At 31.9% G+C, this 27,701-nt stretch overlaps 2 protein-coding genes across 4 annotated transcripts in view; both read left to right on the forward strand.

The window, feature by feature from the left end:
- Positions 1 to 8,758, forward strand: part of LOC148628763 (voltage-gated purine nucleotide uniporter SLC17A9-like) — a 29,990-nt gene extending 21,232 nt beyond the window's left edge. For both annotated transcript variants that reach the window (XM_088593944.1, XM_088593936.1), the window contains exons 9-12: positions 2,145 to 2,179; positions 3,516 to 3,687; positions 4,273 to 4,302; positions 5,791 to 8,758. In XM_088593944.1, coding sequence (XP_088450070.1) covers positions 2,145 to 2,179; positions 3,516 to 3,687; positions 4,273 to 4,302; positions 5,791 to 5,930 — 377 coding nt within the window. In that variant the 3' untranslated portion in view covers positions 5,931 to 8,758. The remainder of the gene's footprint in view (positions 1 to 2,144; positions 2,180 to 3,515; positions 3,688 to 4,272; positions 4,303 to 5,790) is intronic.
- A 10,145-nt stretch (positions 8,759 to 18,903) lies between these two features.
- Positions 18,904 to 26,452, forward strand: LOC148628764 (uncharacterized). Of its 2 annotated transcripts, none has more exons than XM_088564738.1 (3): positions 18,904 to 19,263; positions 19,709 to 19,898; positions 24,130 to 26,452. In XM_088564738.1, exons 2-3 carry the CDS (start codon positions 19,723 to 19,725, stop codon positions 24,326 to 24,328), a joined length of 375 nt encoding a protein of 124 aa, XP_088420864.1. In that variant the 5' UTR covers positions 18,904 to 19,263; positions 19,709 to 19,722; the 3' UTR covers positions 24,329 to 26,452. The 2 variants fall into 2 exon arrangements, with proteins under 2 accessions (XP_088420864.1, XP_088420863.1); XM_088564737.1 differs by lacking the exon at positions 18,904 to 19,263 and adding an exon at positions 19,350 to 19,490.
- The last annotated feature ends 1,249 nt before the right edge of the window (positions 26,453 to 27,701 follow it).

Genomic DNA, 27,701 nt, shown 5'->3' on the forward strand with positions numbered 1-27,701 from the left:
GTTACCATATGGCACAAGAATGCTATGCGTAGCCATATGTCCCCCGCCGCCGTAGAAAGAGTTGAATTACAAATGTTTGACACTTGTATAAATAGCAGATTCAAAACTTATGTGCTTTCATAAGTCCATGTGGCAATTCAAGGTTAATGTATCTTAATGAATCAAATTAAGTTAGGTTAAGAATTCTTCATACAACAACAAAAAATCTGCAAAAAAAGAATGTGAAAAATGAGCAAAGTCCCATAACTCTCATAAAAATTGTCGAATCAAAATAGCAGTTAAGTATGGTCAACTACATATGGTAACAAACAATCCTACACAATTTGGTCAAATTCCATTCAGTGGTTTTTGAGGAGTTGCATCCACAAGGTATTCCTATTGCGAATAATGTGAAAAATAAACAAAGTCCCATAACTCCCATAAAAATTGTCAAATCAAAATAGCGATGAAGTAGGGAGATTGACATATGGTGACAAAGAATCCAACAAAATTTGGTAAAATTCCGTTCAGTCCTTTCTGAGGAGTTGCATCAACAAGCTTCGGACGGATGCACGGACAGACACCAGCATTTCTATGTCCCCGGTGAAATTCCGTTCAGCTGTTTCTGAGGAGTTGCGTCCACAAGCTTCGGACGCATGGACAGACACCAGCATTTCTATGTCCCCGGTCAAATTCCGTTCAGCCGTTTCTGAGGAGTTGCGTCCACAAGCTTCGGACCGTCGGAAGCATGTCATAACACCAGCATTTCTATGTCCCCGCTCTGCATTGGGGCGGGTGACAATTATTTTGGCAGATGTAAAGTTTGGAGATCTTTAGGCAAAAAGGTATACAAAAAGTATTGGTGTTTCTTATTTTAGTGGATGCTTAGTGGTGCACAAAGTACCTAAGCTAAGGGTAAAAATATAGCCGAATTTATTTTGGCATTTTTAGACAGACCGCTAAAATTAAGCACCCTGCAAAAATTATCCGCTTTACAACAATAAAATCCTAGTACTGGTATATGTTTGATAATATAATGGTTATATTTTAACTTAATTAAAAGTTAAAGGGTTTTCAAATACATTATTGTTCTTATAAACTCATAAAATCTAGAATCAAACTGATTACCATAAATTTATTAATTTTTGGTGTTAATAATTTTTTTAAAACAAATTGGCAGTTATCAACTTTTGCTGTTTCTAAAAAAAGTTTGTAGAATTAAAAACAAATTATGGGTTCTATCTTTTGTGCATATCTGCCCACCGTGAAAAAAAACTGAAAATTAGTACACATAAACTTATTAGGTTGACAGTAATCCGTTTTTGTGAGCTTATCTTTGTCTGAGATATTATGATATCCTTTCAGTAAATCAATGACTACACATTTTGTACCACAACTGTAAATTACTTGTGAGCTTTAGTAAATTTATGAAGAAAATGTTTTTTTTCATAGACATTAGCTCACTTTTTTCTATGAGTTCAAATTTTTCTAATTTAGAGTTATGGGACTCATTACAGGAGGTGAGGCATATTATATGGTTCGATGCAAAATAAACAGGTGCCATTGAACTCTTGTGTTTAAACATTTTAACATAAAGTATTTTAAGTGGATAAATTTGTAGCATAATGTAGAAACTGTGTAAATTTTTTTTTTGAATTCATATGAGTATCCTCAAATATTTTTAAAAAAGGGGTTCAAGAAATAGGGGGACTCGGGTAATATTGATCAATTTGTGACCTAATAGTACATAAAGAATACAGGATCTTCCAATAAAATGGGAAAAGGGGAGGGTTCTATACCAAAAAAAAAAAACACCCTATAAATTGCCTATGGTCCTGAGTTTTGATACACATTTTGTCATTTATCAATCTAAAGAACCCTAACCACTATTCCATAAACAAATAAAGTGATAATATGTTGGCATTTCAGTGAATCAGAAATGAGGTTCAACTTTAGCTCTCGTTAATTCCATCCTACAAGATTTGCCGTATTAAAACTAAAATAGATCATCGTTTTTGCCATTGATGATTTGGCATTTCTAGATCATGAGAAATGCGACCAGTTATTTCAAGTAATCGTTGTTAATTTTGTAACTCATGTCCACAGACCTTTGTCAGAGTCACGTAACTGATATTTGAATATGATTTACTGTTTTTGTTTTTTAGGTTATTCAGTGACATTTGTTAGAAAATTTATTGAGGTGAGCAATAGAATATTGTCAATTAAAAGAATATCTATCAATCTGTCCAAAATGAACTTAGGACTGAAAGGAACTTGTCTGATGTGAAGTGCAAGATTTTAAACAATATTATTTTTTTTTCAAGATGGGAAATGCTACCATTATTATACCACCCCAAAAAATTTTGTGACTGTATATGGGTGTGGCCCTGTCATCCATGTTGTCATCGTCCATGGACTCTTGGTTTTCATTTGATAACTTGATTATTAGATGGTGGAACCATGGAAGTGTAGTATCTAGGTATTATATTTTCATTGTTGAACTTTATAAAAATTTCGTAACAAGGTTCCAAACCACAAAAGGAAGGATGGTATTGATTTTGAGGGTTATAGTGGTTATGGCTGAACAGTTTTAGAAAAAGAGACCTTTAACAAGCATTTCATAGAATATAACTATAAATTTCCTTTGAAGCATATGAATGTCAAAGATATTATTTCACAAAGTTCTATACCACAATTGTCAGACATGGGTTAATTTTTTGGGGGTAAAGACTTGAAGTTTTCAGAAATTAGGGAGTAACAAAGGGGCCAGAAACATGCATCCTCCTTATATCTGGACAAGAACTTGACATTTAGTGAATGAATCTTTTTGAAATTGTATTACAAGGTGCCATACCATTCAAAGAAAACTGAGATTGATTTTGGGAATTAAGGCTTGAACTTTGTTGGATTTTGTAGCCAAAAAATGGCCTGAAACAAGCATTTTCCTTTTGTCTGTATAATAACTTGATGAAAAGTGAATGGATCTCATCTAACTTTTACTACAAGGTGTCATATCACAAAAGGAAGACTGGGATTGATTTATGGAGTTGTGATTTTAGCCAAGTAAGAATAAGGAGCCACAAAGGGGATGATTTCTGGACATTAACTTGAATGAAAAGGAATGGATTGCTTTGAAATTATATCAAAAGGTTCCATATTTGTTTGGGATTGATTTTAAAGGTTTTGACTGAAACCATTTAAGGATTGACCCAAAAAAAATTGAAGTGACATTCTAAAGGTAAAACAAAGGTGGATCACACTGCCTGAAATGTTACATATCACTTACATAAATGTTAGTATTCCATTTTCTGGAAAGCTGTTTAGAACTTAATAAAACATTGGGAAAACATTGGGCATATGAAATGAGCAAACCTTTTATAATTCAAATTTGTCATTACCAGTTTATGTATTCTAAATGTTTTACATATGTGATTCATATTGACTAATTTTGCCAGAATCTTAGAAAAACTATTAATAAAGATGTTTCGTTCTGTCAATAATTTCAGGAACTAATATATATGTATATTTTATTTTAGACAATAGCATTGGGTGGTACAGCTTTTGGGTTAATATCTATATCATACATGACATCATTTAGTGGTTCCTTGTTCTGTATGGCTCTAGCTGTGGCCTGCTGCGGCTTTCACAATAGTGGTATTCTTGTCAACCCACAGGATATAGCACCTAAACATGCTGGTTCTGTGTTTGGTAAGTTCAAATTTTACATGGATGTAAGTATTCAAACTTGAGTTCAAACTAAAATTTGTGTACAATGAAATCTCATTTTGCTTGATTGCAAATAAAACTTCAAATTTTAAAAGGATGTTTCTACTTCATAAAGGTATTGAAGTGAAAGTCTTTTCTTTGCTATGCAGTAAAAGGGCATACAAAAATAGCTTTCAGTATCTATATTATGTCCCCACTCAACGAATGGGTTGTTTATTGAAATCATCTTGTCTGTGCATCATTCAGTCCTTTTATCCAAACATTATCTCATCTCCCTATAGATGCCAATAGATGGATTCAAATTTCTTGAATGGTTTTATATAGATGGAGCATACATTGTAAGTGACTTTGAGTGCTGTCTGATGTTAACTTATTTTATGAGTGGGGGTATGCCCAGCCACGTTTTAATTTCATGTTGCATTTGCAGCTAGTGTAATTAAGAATAATATTTGAGATGAAATTCCTAAATACTTTTGCAATGTCCTTGTATTGTTTAACAGTTATAGTTTCAAACATGTGTAGGTTTTCAATATTGTTGTAAAATTGAGTTGTGATATTTTTTTTCAGGTATAATGAATATGGCGGGTGCTGTTCCAGGTCAGTTGTAATTTAATTTTTGGAAAGTATTATACCCATAGTTTCCTTGACATGTAAAAGTAAAGTGACCAGGATTTTAACTAGGAACAGGAAATTGTTGATCCAGGGACTAAGAGTAGACAGAAAAACAAAACAAAAAGGACAAAACACCATATATAAATCAAAGGAAGGCCTGGATTAATTTTTAGGGTTGTAACTTGCACCAGTTAGGAAATAGGGGCCAAAAACAATCATTTTTTCTGATGTTTGTATGTTGACTTGAGTGCAAGAGAATAGATATCTTTGAAATTAGACCACGAAATGCCATACCCCAAAAGATAGGTTGGGATTTATGACTGGAACCATTTAAGTATTAAGACCTAAAAAGGGACCACTTTGATTCTGGTCAAATTATAATGCTGTGTCAAATGTCTCATCCAAATCAAAGTTCAACCTATATCATGTTTGAATGGTGTCTCCCCAATTGTTTATGATTCTACCTCTGTGGTTGTATCAAGCTGCACCATGTGGAGCATATTATATATTCCTGTTCAAAATTTCATCATAAATGAATAGGGCTTATACTTGTTCAAACTCTTGTGTGAAATATTTCAGTATTTTTACCACAGTGACCCTAAAAATGAAACGTTAAAATAACAAAAAAAATAATATAACTACAATAAATGACATGTAGAGATCATACACGTATATATGGAAGAAATAAACAATTTTCAAATGAAGTTATCAAATGTCAGTTACTGAAAGAATCAGTCAGTGGATGAAACAGTACACAAAATAGCCCACCACTTCAACAGTTTAATTTTATTATGTGTACCATTAGAATCAAGGAATGAGGACAAAGACTTCCTTATTGTTTTGATATTCATTGAAATGAACTGCAGATGAACATTTTAGGGACAGATAATTCTTTCAAAACCTTAATTTTCCAAAATTTTAATTGGAAAAAACCTCAAAGTGTCCAGCGATTTTGAGAATGAATAGGGGTCATTTCAAATAGAGAAGACTTCCTTGAGTAAAAGTATATTGTCAGATTGTTGGGTTTTTATGTCTCCTCCCACTTTGGTGGGGAGGCTTATTTTTTTTTTGGCTTCTCCATCTGTCTGTCAGTCTGTCCATGTGTCCGTTACAAAGTGTTAGCGCAACTCCTCTGAAACTGCTGTACCAAATTTTCCGAAACTTGGTTTGTACCAAGAACTTCATATGTTGTTGTGTATATTACCAGGAATTTTGATACCTTAATTTTTGTAGGAGTTATGTCAGTTCAAAATCTCTGTAACTATTGAAACGGTTAGCGCAAATCTCTGCAACCTCTCAACAGAATGTTATGAAGCTGTTCTGTGGCCGGGATTGACTCTGCAAGTGGATCCAGTTTGCGGGACGAGGGAGACTATGTTTTTCAGGCAAAAACAAACTTGAATTATATATATGTTTTTTAATTTTCCCTTTTTGCCAGGTTCTTACACAGACTTGTACTAAATTTAATTGCAGGATTTGTTGGAGTTTACATGGCTGGTCACATTTTAGAAGCTACAAAAAGTTGGGCTGCTGTTTTTAATCAAACTGCTGGAGTGTGCATATTTGGATGCATTGTGTATTTGGCATTTGGCACTGGGAAAAGACTCATATGACGAGTTGAACAAATTAAGAGTATAATGTGTTCAGTATTTTTAAAAGTCAAAATTATAGCAGTGTTTTACTTAGGACCATGTGACATCTGTGACTAGAGTTAATATGTCCGTCCTTGCAGATTGTGATGTGTGATTTTAACTGACGAAGTCATGTTGTTTTGTTTTTGTGAGTTTTATCACAAACTGGTTTTGAAATTGTTTCAGTAATTTATCCAGGCAAAATGCTGATTAAGAATGAACTTTCATTTAGTTAGATAATTTTTGCTTGTTAAATATTTTAGCCCAAGATTTGGATTTATTGGCAACTTTATATCATTTTCCAGTGTTCTTGCTGTCTAATGTTTTTATGCCCCTGCAAAGACAAGTTGGGGGGCATATTGTTTTACCCCTGTCCATCCGTCCGTAATTCTGTCCATCCCATAAGTTTTCCGCACTTTTTTTTGGAAATCCTTGAAGATATTGAACTGATTTTTTGTATGCGAGTCTTTCATGATTAGTTACAGATCGAGTTAAAGTTTCATTCCGCTACGCTGAGTTTTACCAAAATAATGGGCCCTGCGCTTTAAAAATTGTATTGAAATAATAGTTTTTCGCTTTTTTTTTGTAAATGCTTGAAGATATTTGACTGGTTTTTGGTATGTGAGTCTGCCATGACTAGTTACAGATTGAGTTTAAGTTTCGTTCAGCTATGCTGAGTTTTACTAAAAACCACATGCGGGGGCATCATTTGTGTCTCACAGACACAATAACACATCTGACAAAGTGCTTTTTACAATTATGAGTTATGATATAGCTGTATGAAGGTTAAATGCGGGGGCATCACTTTATCTATTTTTTTTTTTTTTTTTTTTATTTTACTCTGGCTTCTGCTGTGATACTTGAACACAATTTCCAATGACATCACATCCAACTAGTTGTGACATTGCCAATAAACAAAATAACACCAGCTTTCAGTGTCACAACAGAACATAATTATCATCTCAACCTGTCAGGCATGAAAAACTGATGTTTTTTTTCTGTATTGATGTTGCACATTGGGATTTTGTATTGCAGTATAATTTCCCCATAGAAACCAATGCAACATCAGCGTGTAAAAAAATTGCCATATTGCACTAGTACATTTATAGTTATAATTTGTGATGTTATCTGTAACAAAATTCATTTTGTACAAGACTTAATTATATTGCCATGCAATAAAAGAGTTTTTGCATGAATTCTGGGAAATATTATTTTGAGTAGAATTTTCTATTGCACGAGTTTAGGAATGCAATATACATTCTATGATGGATAATATTCCCCAGTATTCATGGATTAACCCTTTAATGTTACACATGGACACATTGTGATATTAATTTGAAAATGTATTCTATACCATGGTTTTCCACTGCCAAGTGCTGAGTCATCAGTACCACATCAATTAATGGCCTCATTCTGGGCCTGTTCTTAAAAGTAATTAATTCATTCATGGAATAAAATTCTTTTTTCATGGTAGCTCTCCAGCTAAGAATTATGCAAAATGTGATAGCCTGCATATTTTGGAATGAATGAATATAGACCCATAAAGGAACTTAATAACAAAAACAAAAATGTGCAGCCTTTTTTGGGGTGTATCATATGTTAAAGAATTTGCATGATTCTTACAAAGACTGCTACTTAATTCTTTGCTGCATTTAAGGAACGATTTGTCATCTGTTACTTTCACTATTTGACTACCTTAGGAGATATACTGTAAAAGTATTATTGTTCCTTGGGTACCAGTTTTCATGGTTTTTATGGGTTGTCTAAACCATGAACTTTGGTTCCCAAAGAATAGGAGATTGCCATTGATGTGTATACTGAAAACTTCAAATCCACGAATTCAAAAATCCACTAACTTAAATTTCTTTCCTGATCCACCTGATCCACGAAAATTGGTATCCACGGATTAATGTACTTTCACAGTAATCTATCTTGAATAAACAATTGAAAAAATATCCAAACATTGATTCATAGGAGGCCAGTATTTTTCTTTGTAGACTTCATATGATTTCACAAAAAATCTTTTGTGTAGAATTAGTTGTAAGTTATATCACTGTACTTTGATCTGTTATGACGTCATAACTTTACACTTAAGATTTTTTTTTGTGAAAAGGACTACAGGTGTAATGATGTTCTTGTTTCATATTGCCTTTTATTAAAGAAAGTGTAAAACTTGTGTTTCGTTAAGCTTAGTGTGCACTTTAATACATGTGCTTTATGCTGTTATGAATATTAAGATTGTAATATATTTTACAGGTACATTTTATCCTTTCATTTTAATCCATTGCCCATGTTGAATATTGCCAGATACCTGAATTGTATAGTAAAGAGGCATTGCTTATTTATTTTTTTTCCCTTTCTTATCTATGCATTATTTATGTTCAGTATTTTTTGGCTTTGAAATGAACACTTTTGATTTCACTGTTGTGAAATATCCAACTTTACTGTGACTTAAATTGATCCATAAACCGGGAAATTTTTGTGGTGTCTTTTTTTTCGCAGTATCTGTGATTAATCTGCTTTCTTAAATTTAGGGTCATTCCTTAAATTTTCAAGGAAAATATTAGAATTAGTTTAATTTTTGCATTACAGATCTTATCATGAAAATAACAAAATTAAGATTGCTGTGAAAATTTCACGGTTTACGCAAAACTCATGACAATCTTATTGAAGCATGTAATATATACTAAAAATATTATCATGAAACTTATTGATTTACCTTAATATATTTTGTCATAATGAATCTATGATGTGTTCTGTTTTATTGTTCTTGATAAACCTGCTAATATCCAATAAATATATTAATGGGATTTACATTTTATATTTTTTTTAGTTTGTCACGCCTATGAGTAAAATACTTTTCTATGAAAATGAGGTCACTGCATCATGAAATTTAGTAGACACATTTCTTATTATGAGCTTATTAAGTCATTAGTCCTCAAATGGTTATTACTTGATTATTTGTGGTAAACAATTTCTTGTTTTGACTTCTTCCCATTATTATCACCCTAGCGTCCATGCTGAGATGCATGTCATTCCATCATTCTTTCAATCTGTAATGTCCCTAGAAAATTTTTTTTAAACCTGAATCACCCCTGTTGTCTCCAGGTAATATGCTCTACATCAATATGGAAAGTTCTCGATTGAATCCCTGGCCGAGTCACACCGGAGAATATTTCAAAGTCACTGCTTCTCCACCAAGCATGCGGTATTTAAATATAAGGAGATCTAGCTCATTGTATTAATCTAGTACAAAGCAAGGTCTGTTCGATTGGTCAATTGTCCTCATCTTCAAATGCATGAAATATCTGCCATAAAAAAGGTGAAAGGTATCAAATGCACCATTATATAACCTAACTACGAAATAGTAAATACTTTCAGGGATCACAAAAAGGTCTTCAACAAGTGTTAACACACCTTGAAGTACATTGTTAGCTTTGAAAGGTCCCAACAACAAAAGTAATTAAAAAATCCACGGATCTGTGCAAAATTTGGTTGCTTTGTTTGAGAAATCGTTTTCCGAACCATCCATTGTCGTTTTAAAAAATCTTTTTACAATTTTGCATACATATGATATAAACATTAAATCGGAACAAAAATTCAGTGGGATAAAATTTACCATGTGCCAACCATTTTATAGGATCTGCCTGATTTTTACATGGACAGCTACTTAAAAAATCAATATGTAACCGCCTCTGGAATATCATGACAGTATGTCATATTGTCAGTCTAATTAAAATTAGACCTTGCGGCGAAACAAATTAAAATCGGAGGGGCTAATTTTAGTTAGACTGGTCATATTGTGAGATTCAAATTTCTATTTTGACAACTTCGACTATGTTTTATTTTAAAATATATAGATTTCAATTACTTACAATTTTGAATAAACTTTTCTTTTATATGCAAGCTATATTTTTATATGTTTTCAGAACTGTAGGCAAAATCAACTTTTAAAATGAAATTCAAAGTGTGACAAATGTTTGCTTTAACTTGATAATAATACTACCAGTTTTACTGTTGTACATATAAGTATAACCTGATTATAGCCTTTATAGTTTGAATTGGCCTTTCTTTAAATTGGGGTCTGATGACCATTTTTTCTGTTAGTAACTCTGAATAATATGACATAGAGCAACTATTGAGTGCAAGAAATAATTGTTAATTTATCATCTAAATAAATCTAGATTAGAGAGAGTAATCACGGGAACCAATTGCAAGATTCTAGCGGAAATCAAAAGAATGTAATCCAGGGAGGGACGAAGACCAGACATGGAAAATAGACAAACACAACAAAAACATAAGTAACTAAAATAATACATACAAAGTAACAAAACTAAATGAGCAACTGGGACTCCACTAAAAATGGGAGCATGGATCAGGTGCACCGGTAGGGTAAGCGTCCCCTACTTTTCTAGAAACACCCGCCGAGTTGCTAAAAAAATGTCAAGTCCGGGGTAGACGAAAGAGGAAAGGAAAACTATGACATGTTGAACAATTCAGTTTCGTGGTGCAGATGGAAAGTGATTTCTTAACAGATTTAGATTCTTATAAGAAATGTCTCAACAACCTTGATTGTTGCCCACGTAGACATCGCCTATTAGCTTAAAGCAGGCGTTCCAAAAGTAACCCTAGGTATCATTTCACAAACACTGGTCAGACTTACATACACGTAAATCCTTAACAAACTAACGAGACTTACTTGTGCAACTAAGTTTTACATAAACTTATATCTGAAACGATGCCCTTTTTTATACGTCTGAATTTACTTAATGGACTTCGACCACACTTACTTCTCTTGCAATAGGATATAAGAATTAAGGCGGATCCAAGGAGGGGAGCTCTCCCTTCGGTCGAAAACGTTCCTTGATTATGTTTTGATAAAATGAAAATCATTGGGGCATCTTTTTTGGAATGCATAGATCCGCCAATGGCAACACATTTTGTTGTCAGTATTTCCTTTAAGACCATTATGAAACGAAATTGTTCTACGTACTTATTAACCAATGAAACAAAAGAAATATTCAAATTTAACAAATGTTTGCTTAAACTTGATAATGATTATTCCAATAATATTAATGTTACGTGTGAAAAGCTTTCATAGTTTGCATTGTCTTGTTTTTTTTTAATGGGGCCTTATGACTAATTTTATTTCTGTTATTAACTCGATCTGAATGAATAATAGGACAAAGAGCAAAATATGTTTTTCAATTCGTTGTTTTGTATTCTCATGTTGCACTCTCTGTCCGAGTTATTGAATTTTTTTCTACTATTGAAATCTTGAGCAACGAGTGGGTGTAAGACATAAGCCTTAACATATCAGGATTAGCAAAGTGATACTAGAAAGAAAAGTTCTGAACTGATACAGATTCTTACAGAAAATTTCTCGACAACCTTACTTGTTGTCCACGAAAATATCGCCTCTTAGGTGAAAGTAGACGTCTAAAAAGTAACCCATTTTTTATCCGACTGTAATTACGTCGCCCATCATTAAGTATTATGGTTACATTGGTACAGTTGATACTGGCACGCACATGCGCCCGATCACTCAAAACTCGATTGGTAGTTCAGGGGCAGATAAGCTATCATCTCTCTTAACGTCCGCTGTTGTTTTTCTAAAAACAATCATTATTTAGACAAATTCTGTCATCGATAAATGAGTTCAGCAACTGAAGTTAAAATTTATACGTGATAAAAACTGTGAAAATTTGTTTATTCAAATTGGAGTATTGCCATTTTTGACGTTTTGCTGTCTTTTTACACGGGGGTGGGGGTTAACTTAACTGGTAAAAGGGTACAGGTGTGCGGCCCCTAAAATTGATACCCACCCCATTCATATATTCTGACAATGAAAAACAGACACCCGTTCATATATATGTAATGCATTTATGTAGCCCATTCATATATATGCATGGTGTTTATCAGTATCTACCTATCAAACCAGGATGCTGATCAGAAAATTTGACATGTATCGGAAGACATTATCAGGCACGAGACCACAATTAATTTTCAAGTGCATTTCAATACACACATTTGAGCAGATTAAAAAAAATTCCACCAGCGTAAACTGAATAAAACTTCTCTGGCCTAAAGATATGTGCAAACAGGATTTTATATATAAATTGTAGAAAATTTTACCATCATTTTCTGAAATTAATACATATAACTCGGAGATGGGGTAAACAAGACAAATGAGCTGAGTTAAAAGTCCTAAATTAAAACCTTCCACTGAACCAAATCACAACTTTTAGTCAGAATTGATTAATGAAAAAAAAATCCCATGTAATTTTAACCTATTTTCTACCAATTAGAGGCAAAACTTTAGCCGACAAGTTTCCAGTAAAAATATGAAAAAATGTGGAAGGTACCTACTACCAAAGTTGGAACTATATAACGAAAACCAAGGGGAATTAATTGTGTTCTCGTACCATCATGTCCGAGCTAATTGGATCCCTTCCTGCTTATCAGTCAAGTGTTAATCAATATTTACTTTGATAATTTCAAGGATGATTCAATTGATGTCGAGTCAATTACCATGTGTAAATATATAGGCTATAATTTGTAAATTTTAACCCCAATCATAAAAAGTAGAAAATCTAAGATCCTAAATTAATCAGATATGTTGGGAGCATCATTATCTTAATTATAAATGCCCAAAATATGAGCTTTTTACGGTGTCAGTATGCTGTGAGTGATAATTCAATTTGATACTGAGACCAGTTTTCTAGGGGTAGGTGTAATATTTTTAACATTTGTTGAAATTCTCTCTTGAAAATTAGTTTTTAGTGATTTAATTATGTAAAAAAATTAAATTATCTATCGAGTTTGAGACGTTTTAGTTGAGCAATAATTTGTAGAGTCGAATTTATTTGACTTTTGACCGAAAAATCGAAAATCCAATTTTTTGCTTTTTTGGGTAAATTATGACTGAGAAAATCGCCAAAGTTCACCAAAAGAATCCCAGAGGTATAAATTGTGATAATATTAAACAGAAATACCAAAATACCAAATAAGCTATTTTTTTACTGAAGGCTTTGACATTGAAAAATATGTCAATTTAAGCGATTTTTCGGCGGGTTAGGGGTAATTTTTTTTTCATTTTACCCCCAAACCCTAAGTGTTACCGCTACTTTCATGGTACCATTGTAAAGCCGAGACATTGGCCTACATGATGATACATACATATGTCAGTTTACTTCGATTCTTAGAAAAAAATTCGTACAATAAAAAAAACTGAAAAAAAAATTTTTGCCTCAACGCGAGATATAAAAAGAAGCAAAATAAATAATAAATAAATAAATAAATAAATAAAAAATGATGAAATAAAACACAAAAATGCTTCAATTTATTTTTCTTGGCGACAAATAGATTCCTGAAAATCATATTTTGGTTGATGAGTGGGGTGGGTGTACTGGAGGTTATCTCACCCCACGTACTATATTAGTGTAGCAGAAATGACCGAGTAGAGTTCCGATTGCCTGAAATTATTTGACTAAATATGAGCTAAATGTAGGTACAAAAATGTTTCTAAGGACATTAATGTTTTGTTCATATAGATACACTCCAATTGTCACGAAACAGATGTCGGGTAAACTGCACTTTGTCATACAAAGGTATAGGTTACTAGTTCAAGATCAAAGTCCGGCTGTTTAAAAAAATGATAATGGCGTATAATTATAATGTAAACCTGATATCCTTCCAAAATTTACATGTTATTTACTAACCTTACATCATGATACTTATTTGAAATGAATGATTTCGCACTAGCGTGAATAGTGTTTGATACATGTCACTTCTGCATTACCGTTGCTAGATTATGACCGGATTATATTCACTTGCAGTATGGCAACTGCTGCTGGCGGAGCAGGACGTGCTAAGCACCTGGTGTCAGTCCCGGTGTTTTGTGAGAGTTCATATCGCTACCGCTTTAGTTTTTTGTTTTTGTTTTTTGTTTTTGTTTCACGTCATGTTTCACTGAGTATCTTCATTTTTTTACCCAAGTGTAATCTTATTCATTCAATTCGCTACATTGTGTATGTAAATCGTCTCATGTTTTCATGCTTAGGTCACGTTGTTGTATTTTAATGTATTTGAATCATCCCGCTGCCGACGCTTCGGTATTTTGTTGCCGATATATTTACTATAAAGCACTAGCTATGCTATCACAAATACTAGGTCATTGTTCGTTTCGATAAGCAAAATGGTATCAGTCATACTTTACTACAAAAAAAAAAAAAAAAAATATCGGATGAATCTTTTGTCCTCATGTACCTCCATACAATCAGATGGTTATATTGCCTAAGTCTTTATTTTTTTACTTTTCAAATATGAACTCAAATTTTGCAGACTAGTTCGTTAGGTATTGAACACAATTATGCGTTCAATACAAATATATGTTTATGTTTAATGGAAAACAGATGACTGTCGTGTCGTCTATATCATTTTTATCGAATTGGCTACATGCATGTACCATGCCGTAATTATAGTGTTTTTTTTTCTGTCTTTTTGTTTTTAATTTTCATTTTGTTTTTCCGACGCAGTCGGTATAGTTTCGCTTTTTACCCTTTGACCTTAAGGCCACTCTTCCATGGAAACGCAAGTCACCTGATCGCAATTCTGTTTCCCGATTGGCCAAATACTGATAAAATAGTGGCGTACGAAAAAACTGTATAGAAATTAAATTTGAAATGACGTGTCATGTGTTGTTTACTTGAAAGGAATGTAAAAACTTAGAAGTGAAAGAAACAAAATTTTACTGCGTCGAGTATCTTTTTTTTAAAGATAGTACTTGTTTTGTAATGAAACATTTTTAGAAAGTGTGTTACCATACGTCCCAAAATGGGTTTTCCAAAAGTGTGCCATCATTTTACAATTATCAATAATATCTAATCTAATAGCCTTTGATCAATCAACTGCTGTGCGGCAGATGGCAGAAATTAACAATCTCTGGTCAACTCATGGAGGCGTTTAACACTCTGATCATTGTAAACTTGACCGATAATTTGTGAAGAGAAAATCATCCAGCTGAAAATGTGAAATGAACCTATATACCACCTATCTACAAATTGTAAATTAAAGAGAAATTTCGAGAGGATATAAATCAAAAGAATACAGTCCAATGATAATGATTATAGACAGGAAAAACAGACACACATAACTAAGAGCACGCAATAACCAAAATAACACGAAAAAAGAAACACAAATAAATGGGCAACTCGGACTCCACTAAAAGCTTGGAGCATGGACCAGGTGCACCGGTAGTGTAAGCGTCCTTTCCTTTTCTAGAAACACCTACCGAATTGCTCATAGTAAGTCAATTGCTAAAAAGATTTGTACTGTCGAGTCAGAACTACATGTGCCGTTTTGTTTTGCTTAATGTTACAGTTACTTATGGAATAAATGTACATGAGATATATTTGTTCAAGTGTTGCATGTTCTTGTGTTATATTCAAGCTATTATGTAAACTTATATTGAGGGCAGATCAGAAGATTGTGCAATTACGCAGATGAAATAAATCTAATACAAGAAAATCAATTTGGTTTCCGTAAGTCCTACTCTACAACCGATAGCATATTTACTCTATATTCCTTTTTCTAAATCCTTAAACAAAAAAAGAAAAAACTATTTTGTGCCTTCGTTGACTTTGAAAAAGCGTTTGATAAAGTTTGGAGAGATGCACTTTGGTATAAAATGTTACAATGTAATATCAATGGGAAAATGTATAATGTTATTTTTAACTTGTATCAAAATCTCAAATCATGTGTATCATATAACCATTGTAAATCAGATTATTTCGAGTGTGAAATGGGGGTCAGACAAGGGGAAAATCTTTCCCCTTTTCTTTTTTCTATATTTGTAAATGATTTACAAGATTTCTTTGAAAACGAGAATATTACCGGTTTGGCTAGCATTACAGATACTCTAGAAAGGGAATTAGATATATTATTGAAATTATTCGTTTTACTCTACGTTGATGATACAGTGTTGATGGCGGAGTCAGCCGATCATCTACAAAATATGTTGAACAAGTTCAATGATTACTGTAATAACTGGCAACTAAAAGTGAATGTAGAAAAAAACAAAAGTAATGATTTTCTCAAAAGGTAGACATTTGCAAAACCTACATTTTACACTAAACGGGTCAGAAGTAGAAATAGTGACTGAGTTTAATTACCTGGGTATACTTTTTAATAGAACCGGAAACTTTAATAAAGCGATTAAAAAACAAGTAGATAAAGCGACAAAATCGATGTACGCATTATTAAAAAGAGGTAGAAAGCACAATTTATCAATAGAATGCCATATCGAGCTTTTCAATAAAATGGTTAAACCGATACTTTTGTATGGATCTGAGGTATGGGGTTTTAGTAAATGTACAAATATCCTGGAAAAAATTCAACTGCGTTTTTACAAAATATTACTTAAACTAAATATGTCTACCCCTACATTTATGGTTTATGGGGAACTTGGCTTATATCCTCTTGAAATTGATATAAAGTGCAGAATGATATCTTTCTGGTCTAGATTATTAAATGCAAAAGACATTAAGCTTACAAGTATCTGTTATAAACTTTTATTTAAATTATCAGAAGAAGAAAACATTAATTTTAGCTGGATGATATATGTTAAATCAATTTTTGAAACTACAGGTTATGCAAATGTTTGGTTATACCAAAATCCGACTGATACAAAACTTCTGACAGATATGATCAAAACTAGACTTCGTGACCAATTTATTCAAGAATGGTCTTCTTTAGTAGAACATTCACCGAAATCTCTAAATTACAGATTGTTCAAACAAAATTTAAAGATAGAGCCTTACTTAAATATATTGGATGACAAGGATATATTTACACTCTGTAAATTTAGAACACTAAATCACAAATTACCAATTGAAACCGGCAGATGGAATAACATTGCAAGAGAAAACAGAACATGTATTAAATGTAATAACGGTTCAATTGGGGATGAATATCACTATCTACTGGAGTGTAATTTTTTCAATGAATATAGGAAGAAATATATTAGCCAAAATATATATCAAAGACCAAATACGCTAAAACTCAAAAACCTTTTGGAATCAGAAAATAAAATTGTTTTGAAAAAGTTTGTAAATTTATCCGTAAAATTAATATAGAAATTTGTTCTCTTGGCTGAACTCTAAATAATCTGATGTATTGTAAATAGTGTATGTATATGTGTGTTTGTAACCTTTGTCTGCCTTTTTATAAACTTTTCTCCCTTTTTCTCACTCTCCTTTTCCTTTCTTTTTTCTCTATACCATTGTTATATTTGGTTTATGAGAATAAATGACTTGTCTTGTCTTGGCAATTTACCTGTAAAATTGTGTTGGTGTTCAAGGAAGAGGTGTCAGTGGTTATCACAACAAAGGTGCATGCTTATCAAAACATTAATACTAATTAACAGATAGGTAAATTACAGGTGACTTATTTCAGTTCATATTTCAGATAGTTATTCCAGTTGTTAAAATCTGTTTTGTTTTGTTTTGTTTTGTTTTCTTGCTGTTTCTACTCAAGCATTTTTTCACAAAATCATACATGTACATGTATAGCACAATAGACTTTTGAATTATTTTTGTAGTCCAATAACTTGAAGATATTTCAAGTTATGTAGGAATACTAGTACTGGAATAGTTACTAAGTATGAAGTTTTTGTTCAGTTTAAGAACACAATGTAGAAAATCCGTTTTTGCAGTAAGTGGTTTAAGGACTTTACTCTTATTACTATAAATTGATATCACATGAGGCATAAAATATAGAAAATAAATGTATTCATATTAATTAGTTAAAATGTTAGAATGAAATAAGTTCAGAGTTCGGAATAATGTTAAATTTCTTTAATATCTCTGTAGATAATTTATACACTTCTTAAATAAAAGTTTAAAAAATGTTAATTTTATTATATTTTTACAAATTTCAATAATTCAAGTTTATTATATTCTTACATATTTTAAAAAATCTGCTGTTTTCCATATAAAAAGGTATATTAATCTCCACAGTTAAATACTTATAAAACATTTTAATTGTTATAAAAACACCTATTGTTATAATATAAACATCTATTGAAATATTTTTGTTGGCATTCAAGGAATAGATAACATATAAAATGTTGGCATTCGAGGAAGACACCCCATGATTATGAGAGCTAAATATAGCCTTAGGTCAATATACTTGTCTTTAAATGCATAGTTTATGTGCCAATCCAATTTGAATTAGATTTTCTTATTCATGCATGTACACGTAATGGCTGAACAGTACAACAATTAGGCAAACAAAACAAATAATAATAAAATAACATGTCTTTCCCTCTACCTTAACTACATGTATTTTTGTGCCTTTATTGTTATTTAATGCCATTTAATATCAATTTTTGACTCAAGTACTATGAAGCCCATACCACCAAGTAACTCATTCGTACATTTAAACAAAACAGAATAATTTTCCTACCTACCACAATTCTAGTTTTTTCTTGATGGGAGCAGGGAATTTTATTTATTTCAGCCTTAAGTAGTTCTATTTTAAACAATAAATGACGAACTTTACAATGTAGCATCAATAAAGTTACAACATTATTACCCCGAACAAAGATATGGTACGTAAGCGAAGGCTAAGATTAAAACAGCCGATGCCAGAACAATATAAGAACAAATAGATGGGTCAGGTTGCTTGTTTTTGAGATATAAGCGTTTTAAGATAAATATTGGCGGGAAAGGATTTCTCTAGATTTTCCATAGGCTTTGTCTTACTAGGTTATATCTATTAAAGACGCTGATGAAATGACAAGTGTTTCATAAAAATAATTCCCAAATAACATTTTAAGGTGTATGTGTTTGACGAAATTATGGGGGTCACTGAGCAAAAAAATATTAATGCTATGAAATGGAAAACAGAATAATATAAAAAATAGAATGAAACAGAGAAGTCCGAAAATCTGACAGAAATGGCTGAATATGATCAGCAAACGTCCTTTTAAGTAGAAAACATATTCTACATTTAGCTTACGAACGATATGGTCAAATTTTGAACGTCCTCAGATTCCAAAATCCCGCTGCTATGTCAATATTTTAACGGCTGTACAACAACCATCACAAACGATATAAACAAACCTTATTCATGTTGACAAGATGTACATAGTTTAATGATTCATGACCCGTTGTTAATAATACACAGTCCCGACTGCTGACCCCTCACTATTAGTGTATTCTCATAACTGACCGAAGGATAAAATAACTTGACCAGATATAGAATATTGGATCGATAGAAAACCGATTAACCGAATACTGAATTGACAATTGAGGTATGTACGTAGTCAATTTAAATAGTTCATTTAACGATCGACATAAATATTTGCCACACTATTTTTTGTAAATATGTCTACTGCCACTCAACCGAGAATTTGCCACATCTAGATATTACTAGTGTGCTATCTTTTAATTAGCAACGATTGGTGAGAGGCACAGATTGTGGACATAAAGCTACATAATTTTCAGTCATAAACCTAGATTTTGTGCAGGAATTACAAAAGTATGAAAAATTCAATAGTGCTTCTAAAATGCCGCTGTGTGTATGAACACGTAAATTTGTTTATTTACATTTCCTAGAGGTCAATTTATGTCAGAATTTGCGTACAGTTCTTTAACTTTATAGATGTGTATTCTGTTGTTTAAGTACAAAGCGTAAATATTTGCGAATTCTCGCAAAGAAATGTTAACGAGAAATATTTTTCTGTCATTTTTTTTCAGATTTTTAGCTCACAATGGCAGCCATTCCTTTCAGTAAATCTATGTTAGTCGCTATCGCAGCAGTGCTTGGACTCAACTATGTAGTATTTGCAAGCTATGTGCCGTGGTTCTTCATCTTTAGTTACAGATATTACTGGACTTCAATAGCATGTGATGCCTTCTCTGTCGTCCTTATCAAATTCGTTAAAGAGTAAGTTTTTTTTGGTGTATTTTCCCCTGTTGTCCATCAAATATATGTCAAACAAAACAGAGTAATTGCGTATAGTTTTAGAATCTTATCAGTCTCTTTGAAACCGCGTCACTTTCGCTTAATAAGGTGGGTGCATGAATCTCAGGCCGAGGCACTTTCAGATTTTGTATCTTGAGAAAATTCATTTTATTTTCCCTGCCCAATTTTTTTTATGAAAATGGTAGAGACGCATGAAATTATGAAAAATAAATAATAATTTAACCCAATCCTAAAGTACAAGTTATAAAAGACTATTCAAAGAGTTATCAGAGGCACCCATATTTGCCGATATTACAAATGTGATAGTATTCTGAATATTACATGTCAAAATCTGTATCGCATGCTTTATCAACCGCCAGACTCCTATATCACCCCAAGTGTCACCGGCCCGCGGGGTGATATAGGTCGAAGGTTGGTACAGCATGCGGTGTAAGAATATAATAAAATTAAATTATTAAAATTTGTAAAAATATAATAAAATTTTAACATTTTTTTTACTTTTATTTAAATAAATGTATTAATCATATACCAAAATATTAAAGAAATTCAGAAATTCAATAAACATTATTCCAAACTCGGAACTTTATATTAATGATTTATTTCATTCTTTATCATTCTAACGTTTTAACTAATTAATATGAATACATTTATTTTCTACATTTTATGCCTCATGTGATATCAATTTATAGTAATAAGAGTATAGTCCTTAAACCACTTACAGCAAAAACGGATCTTCTACGTTGTGTTATTAAACTGAACAAAAACTTCATACTTAGTAACTATTCCAGTACTAGTATTCCTACATAACTTGAATGATCGATTGAAATATCTTCAAGTTATTGGACTACAAAAATAATTCAAAAGTCTATTGTGCTGTACATGTACATGTATGATTTTATGAAGAAATGCATGAGTAGAAACAGCAAAAAAACAAACAAATAAAAAAAAAAACAGATTATAACAACTGGAATAACTATCTGAAATATGAACTGAAATAAGTCACCTGTAATTTACCTATCTGTTAATTAATATGAATGTTTTGATAAGCATGCACCTTTGTTGTGATAACCACTGACACCTATTCCTTGAAGGCCAACAAAATTTTACAGGTTAATTGCCGGTAGATCAAAGGATGTTGGCATTCGAGGAATAAACCCAGCATGCGATACAGATTTTGAAATGTCATGTTCATTATATCATAGTTTTTAACCATACTTTAAGTATGGTCTGTAAAGGGTTGTGATACACGGTATGCGATATAGGGTAGACGATATAGGGTAGACGATATGGACTTTAATCAAACACTTATAATACATATGCAAAAAAGTTTTATTTTAATCTAAATATATGGTGTATGCATTTATGCTAAGGTACACGGTATTTAAGATAAAACTTCAAACAGTTATTTCTTCTTTTAAAGATCACATAGTCAAGTTTATAAAAATATCAATCTCTTGCACAAGAGGGTATATTCGCTATTTCACTTTACGCTTTACACTACGGCCACTCTCTATACCCCAACCTTTTTCACAAATGGGTAGAGTACATCGGACTCACATGCGCTGTGATTTTTACAACCTATACAGAAGAGCATATAAGCTAGCGTAGTGATACATAGTAAATAAAAAAGCTGTTACAGTTCTACGGAAGAAATTTAAAAAATATATACATTGTATAACCAACCTAATGAAATCTCAATTCGGGAATGCCGATTTGATGCATGTTAATGTATGTTCTCCCACTTTTTCGCAAGATAGGACCGACTGTCTTCAGGAGATCACCAGACAGATGAGAAGTTTTTAAAAAAATATTATATGTTTAAAATGTCTACGAGGACACGTAGACTGTGAATGGCAATACAAATAGGATAACGAACCCGAAATACGGTAATGGTCAATAGCATCAGTTGAATCCAAAACGTAAATACCTTGAGAGGTCAATACACGTTCTTCAATAAGTCTAAACACACCTTTAAGCTAGCTATGAAAGACCCCGACAATAATGGTCTCTATGGCAAGCCAAATTGGACAAAAATCAATATTTTGTAACATTAGAAAATGAATTTTTAATATTACAAATCGTTTTTTTTAATATTAGAAATTCATTTTGTAATATTAAAAATTCATTTTCTAATATTATAAATTCCTGATATAGTAATATTATAAAATATCACACATTTTATAATATTACAAATAGAATTTGTATTATTAGAAAATAAATTTGTAATATTAGAAAATAAATTTGTAATATTGGAAAATAAATTTCTAATATTAGAATATAAATTTGTAATATTAAAAAATCCCTTTGCAATATTGCAAAATCAGTCACATTTATTCATATTACAAAATGATTTTTTAATATTAAAAAATCGCAACTGCATGAATACGACAAATCCATTATCTAAAATTAGAAAGTGAATTTCTTATATTAAAAAATCGTTTTTTTAATGTTAGAAATTCAATTGAATTTTTAATATTGAGAAAGTGTTTTGTGATATTAGAAATCTAATTTGTAATATTAGAAATCTAATTTGTAATATTAGAAAATGAATTTGTAATATTAAAAAATCAATTTTTAATATTAGAAAACACTTATTTTCCAATATTACAAATTCATTTTCTAATAATATAAATTTATGATTTAGTGATATTATAAAATATCACAAATTTTGTAATATTACAAATTGAATTTGTAATATTAGAAAATGAATTTGTTATATTAGGAAATCAGTCACATTTTTTAATATTACAAAATGATTTTATAATATTAAAAAATCGTCATTGAATATCACAAATCCATTTTCTAATATTAGAAAATCAATTTCTTATATTCAAAAATAGCTTTTTAATATTAGAAATTCAATTGAATTTTTAATATTAAAAAATGATTTTTTTATTATTAAAAAAGTGTTTTGTAATATTAGAAAATGATTTTGTAATATCAAAAAATCATTTGTAGTATTAGAAAATGCTAATTTTTGTCCACTTTGGCTTGCCATAGGTCTCTTTTACATCGTCTGAATATGGCTGAAATATTGCTGCTCGGACGTTAAACCCCAACCAACAAACAAACTGTTTAAACTTCCCGGTTCCATCACCTGTGTCGGTAAACTTTCAAAATTAAATGTCACATTCTATTCTGGCTGTTCATAGTTAGCATACATGTGCATGTGAAACGTGGCTGAACACATGTCCATACAATGCAAATGTCACACGATTAAGTACTGCATGCATTGGACATGCGTAGGTTTTCATTTCATAGAACATAGTAAATTGAGTGGTTTGCAAAATATTTAGTCATATGTTCATGTAGTGACCATCAAAATTTACTAAAATAACTGATTATTTAGGGGACGACCATTACATCCTTAAGGGGAGCCTGGCAATTTTTTTCAGGTCAGAAATTTTATTTCCACCCTGGTGCAAGCCAGATTATTTATTTTATCATAACCTTGGCTAGATTATTTGTTTTCCATACTCATAAATGAGTCTATTTTTTTCTACGAAAATTTAAATGTGCATATCCGGGTTACCTGAATATGTGGTTCGCGTTCTTGACTATATCAAAACAAAACTTTTTTATGTTTATTAGTAAAGACATTATTAAATGAAGTTCATTCTCTATAATACAAGGCAAAGTCTCTACTCTATCCAACACGTGGCATTCCTTGATCTGAAATATGTCTCAAATTTAGCAGGAAATGTTGTGAGGGACTTTTTAGGGGACAAATTCGCATATCTGTGTATATGAATGAAGTCTATAATTGCTATATTCAACTACACATTGCAATTTTTTTGAAAGGTTTTGCCGAGGTAAACAAATTTGTTTTTAATATTCATTTATTATATTTATTTTCTAACAATTTGTAAAGTCAGAGTATTTTTTTTTTCTGGTATGATCATGTCAGATTATTTATTTCCACCATAATCAGAGATAGATTATATATTTTCAAAATCTGCCAGCTCCCCCCATAAGAATCTAATGGTCGTCCCCTTAAAGAAATGAGAAAACCTCAGTAGTATAGTTTTTTTTTGGTTGTTTTATGAAACGAGCTGACTATGCATAATCGGATTTCCTTTTACGGCTTAACGAATTATATTTCTAATACTTAGAGAAAATGCATTACTAAGAGGACACTTTCTAGTCCTAAAAACATTGTATATTTCGTTGTATTTATTTTTTTCTTTTTCAGTACAAAATGGCCTGCAAGGACTCGGAAAGAAGCTATGAAACTAAGCTTATGGGTTGCTTTGATATATGGCGTATTTACCGCGCCGTACAACGTTTCAGGACTTTTATCTGGCGGTTTCTTTGCTTTCGAAGTGCTACATAAATTTCTTATGAGTTTTGTAGCTCTCATTGTAATGGATATATGTAAGAAATACGACTAGTTGTATACAGCGAAATTCACGAAATCCACATACAGTGAAACCTCTCTGAACCGAACCCCTTTTTTGAATTGATTCGGGTTAGACAGTAAGCTGGTTCCCGGCTGACTGATACATTACAAACGAGAACCAGTTTAGACAGATGTTCGATTTACCAGTACAAGTACAGTTTCAAAATACATTTTACTTAGAATGATGGGACTTCAAAAAAATGTCTTGCTTATACAGGTTTTAATATTGTTCAGGGTTCGGATTGGACGGGGTTCACTCTATTACATGTTAAAGTAGTATCAGTGTTGTATAAAGCATAGTTCTTCATTAGAAAAAAGTAATTATATATAATAATACATCATATCATGATCCATATATAATATAGTTGCAGTTTATTAAAGGTATTTAACATTACGTTGATTTTTACTATATTAAGAAGGTTATTTTTACCTACATGACAGCAAATTATTACATAACATTATTACATAAAATACCCCTTGGTCATATTTCTGACTTTGTTGCGTTTGTGATGAGCACAATGTAGTCTCCTTCAGTGTTAAAAAAACACACATGCATCTGAGAAAACATGTTTTGTTCAATATCTGTTTTTTTTTGCTATTTGTCATGCAATCGATACCAGACGGAGGTACTAGTACAGTTCACTATTCACTTTTCACTACAGAAAAGTGAAGAATAAGCTGTTTTACTACTTTTTATTGGGTTTTTGACCATCGCGGTCGTATCATGCTGAGCTCAGCGAATTTCTTTTTTCTTTTTAATGTATCATTGTTTGTTATTTGTAAATATTCTAAATGCGCCACACTCTACTAAGAAATTATCTCGGGTGATGATTATGTAATAGTGCCAGTACTCACCTTGTCTTTGTACCCTTATTACATAGTACTATGACCATGACTTCACAATACAATCTGTTCAAGATGTGTCTGTATCATGTTATTCTAATTGTATTTTTTAGCTCATCTGGCCGAAGGCTAAGTCAGCCTATGCCATCACTTGGCGTCCGTCGTCGTCGTGGATATATTTTAAAAATCTTCTCCTCTGAAACTACTGGACTGACAGGGTTTAAACTTGGCATGATTGTTCCTTAGGGTGTTCTGCACAAAATGACCGTTGGGAAATTTGATCCATGAAAAAACATGGCCGCTGTTACTAATGATAGAACATAGGGGGTCAGATTGCAGTTTTTTGCAAATAACTCAAAAACCGTTGCCTTTAGCAAATTTCTGGCATAGGTAATATTATTCAGCATCAGAGATGGACATATGCCAAAATTTTCAAAACGATTGCTTAACTGATGTAGGAGTTACGGCCCCTGAAACAGTTTTTTTGCATTTTTCGCATGTGCAACTTTGAAAATCTTCTGCTCAAAATCCATTGCACAGAATTCAATGAAAGTTGGCATTTATGTTTCTTAGGGTATCCCACACAAAATGAATGTTGGGATTGTTGATTCATGAAAAAGAATGGCAGCCGTTACTAAAAATAGAACATAGGGGTCAGATGGCAGTTTTTTGCAATAACTCAAAAACAGTTGTCTTTAGCAAATTTCTTGCATGAATAAAATTGTTCAGCATCATGAGAAGGACATATGCCGAAATTTTCAAAATTATTCATTGACTAATGTAAGAGTTACGACCCCTGAAACAGTTTTTTGTTGTTGTTTTTTTTTCACATGTACAACTTCGAAAATCTTCTTTAAAACTATTTAAGATCATTGAATGAAAATAAGCACAATAGTTCTTTAGTGTATTGTGCTCAAAATGACTGTTGTGATTTTTAATCCGTGAATAGATATGGCTGCCTATACTAAAATAGAACTTAAGGGTCATAAGACAGGATTTTGAAAAAAAAATCAAAAATTGTTGCCTTTAGCAAAATTGTGATTCAGGCCATGAAAATGCTATGAAAAGCATTTCTTGCATTTGACAATTTAGATGATTTTAACTGTCTCATTCCTCAAGTTTTTCAAATAAGCAAATGGTTAACTAGGTGAGCGATTCAGGCTCTCTTGAGCCTCTAGTTTTTTGGTTATTTCTCACCGTTCACTATAACAGAGTTACAATGAATACTGTACATATTCCTACTTCAATTAAAATTGATATTTATTTTTACTTATTTATTGGTCATATCTTTTACACTGTTTTGATTACTGATTTTTCATATTTTGATAGGTGGCGATTTCATGCTACCCGTTTTTTTTAAATATACCGAAAATTGAACCATTTTAGAAGAGGGAGGTTTAGCTTAATAAAACCTGGTTTAAGCCAAGTTTCCTTTTGGAAATACTTGTACCAAGTCAGCAACATTGCGAAGGTTCCTTCAGTGACGACCCTTCATGTTTAATAGGTACAAACTTCAGCGTCTAATGCATCCATTCAACGCTTATATTTAGTCACACATCAAGGTTTTGTTACTCTTAACACGCCTCGTTCTCATAAACATCACTCTGATGAGGAGAATGATTCAGTACCTTCCGATTTGAATGCGCAATTATTAAAACAAATGTTGTCATAGTAAGTACAGCTCTGTCTTAAAACCAGGCAGAAGCTTATGATAGTGGTTCATGCATATCTCAATCTCCCCAAACAATTGATTGGAAATCCTTCAATATGCCTTTCAATATGTTTGTGCTTAATTTTTTCTTTAACATATGTGATTATCTTCTATAATTCTTCCTAATTCATATTTTGTTATGTAGAATGTTATATAATATAAAACGTATAAAGATTTCGAGTCGAAATCAAAGGCATTTTGTAGGATTTGGTAAAATTATATAATTTCGTTAAAAAAATATTTTGTTAAAAAGAATGAAAACCATTTTGACTTGGCTTGTATGTCTAACAAATGTTGTAACATTTCGTGTTATTTCCACGTATAAATTTAGCATTTATATCTAGTCACTGTTTTGATTACTAATTTGACACCCGTTTTTGTTGGATTTTCTTATAAAATTACATTTTGGTCTTGTTTATTTTGACAGATATAGTTTAAGTCTCCCACTTGTGGTATATTTCCTAATGTTACCTCACCTTAATCAAGCTTATTTATTGTCCCGTATAAGCAATTGGTTTGTAGAGTCACTCTAAACGCAACAGTTGGATTTTTGTTTTAGAATTTTTAGGGTGAAACCGGATAACACCTTTATTGATTGGTTTATTATTTATTGTGCAATGTCCTATGGCTGTCACTTCATGCATTTCAGGACGATTCGATTGACCATTTTTTCACCTAATTTGATTTGGAAAACTTCAAATATTTATTACTTGGGCTCACTTGAAAGCTTAGATGCTATTTAAATGTACTGTATCACATATAAGCTTTTTAAAACTACGGTATTTTGGAAATAATGACAATAACGGGTGAT

This window comes from Perna viridis, chromosome 1 (genome assembly GCF_037379345.1).
Source record: "Perna viridis isolate PV_CMFRI_1.1 ecotype Kerala chromosome 1, ASM3737934v1, whole genome shotgun sequence".
NCBI lineage: Eukaryota > Metazoa > Mollusca > Bivalvia > Mytilida > Mytilidae > Perna > Perna viridis.

What these genes read in the sequence shown, in the direction of transcription:
- LOC148628764 (XM_088564738.1), top strand. Translation starts at nt 19,723, where the DNA reads ATGGCAGCCATTCCTTTCAGTAAATCTATGTTAGTCGCTATCGCAGCA. An exon ending in CTTATCAAATTCGTTAAAGA is followed by an intron (nt 19,899 to 24,129) that starts GTAAGTTTTTTT and finishes TTTCTTTTTCAG; the next exon opens with TACAAAATGGCCTGCAAGGA.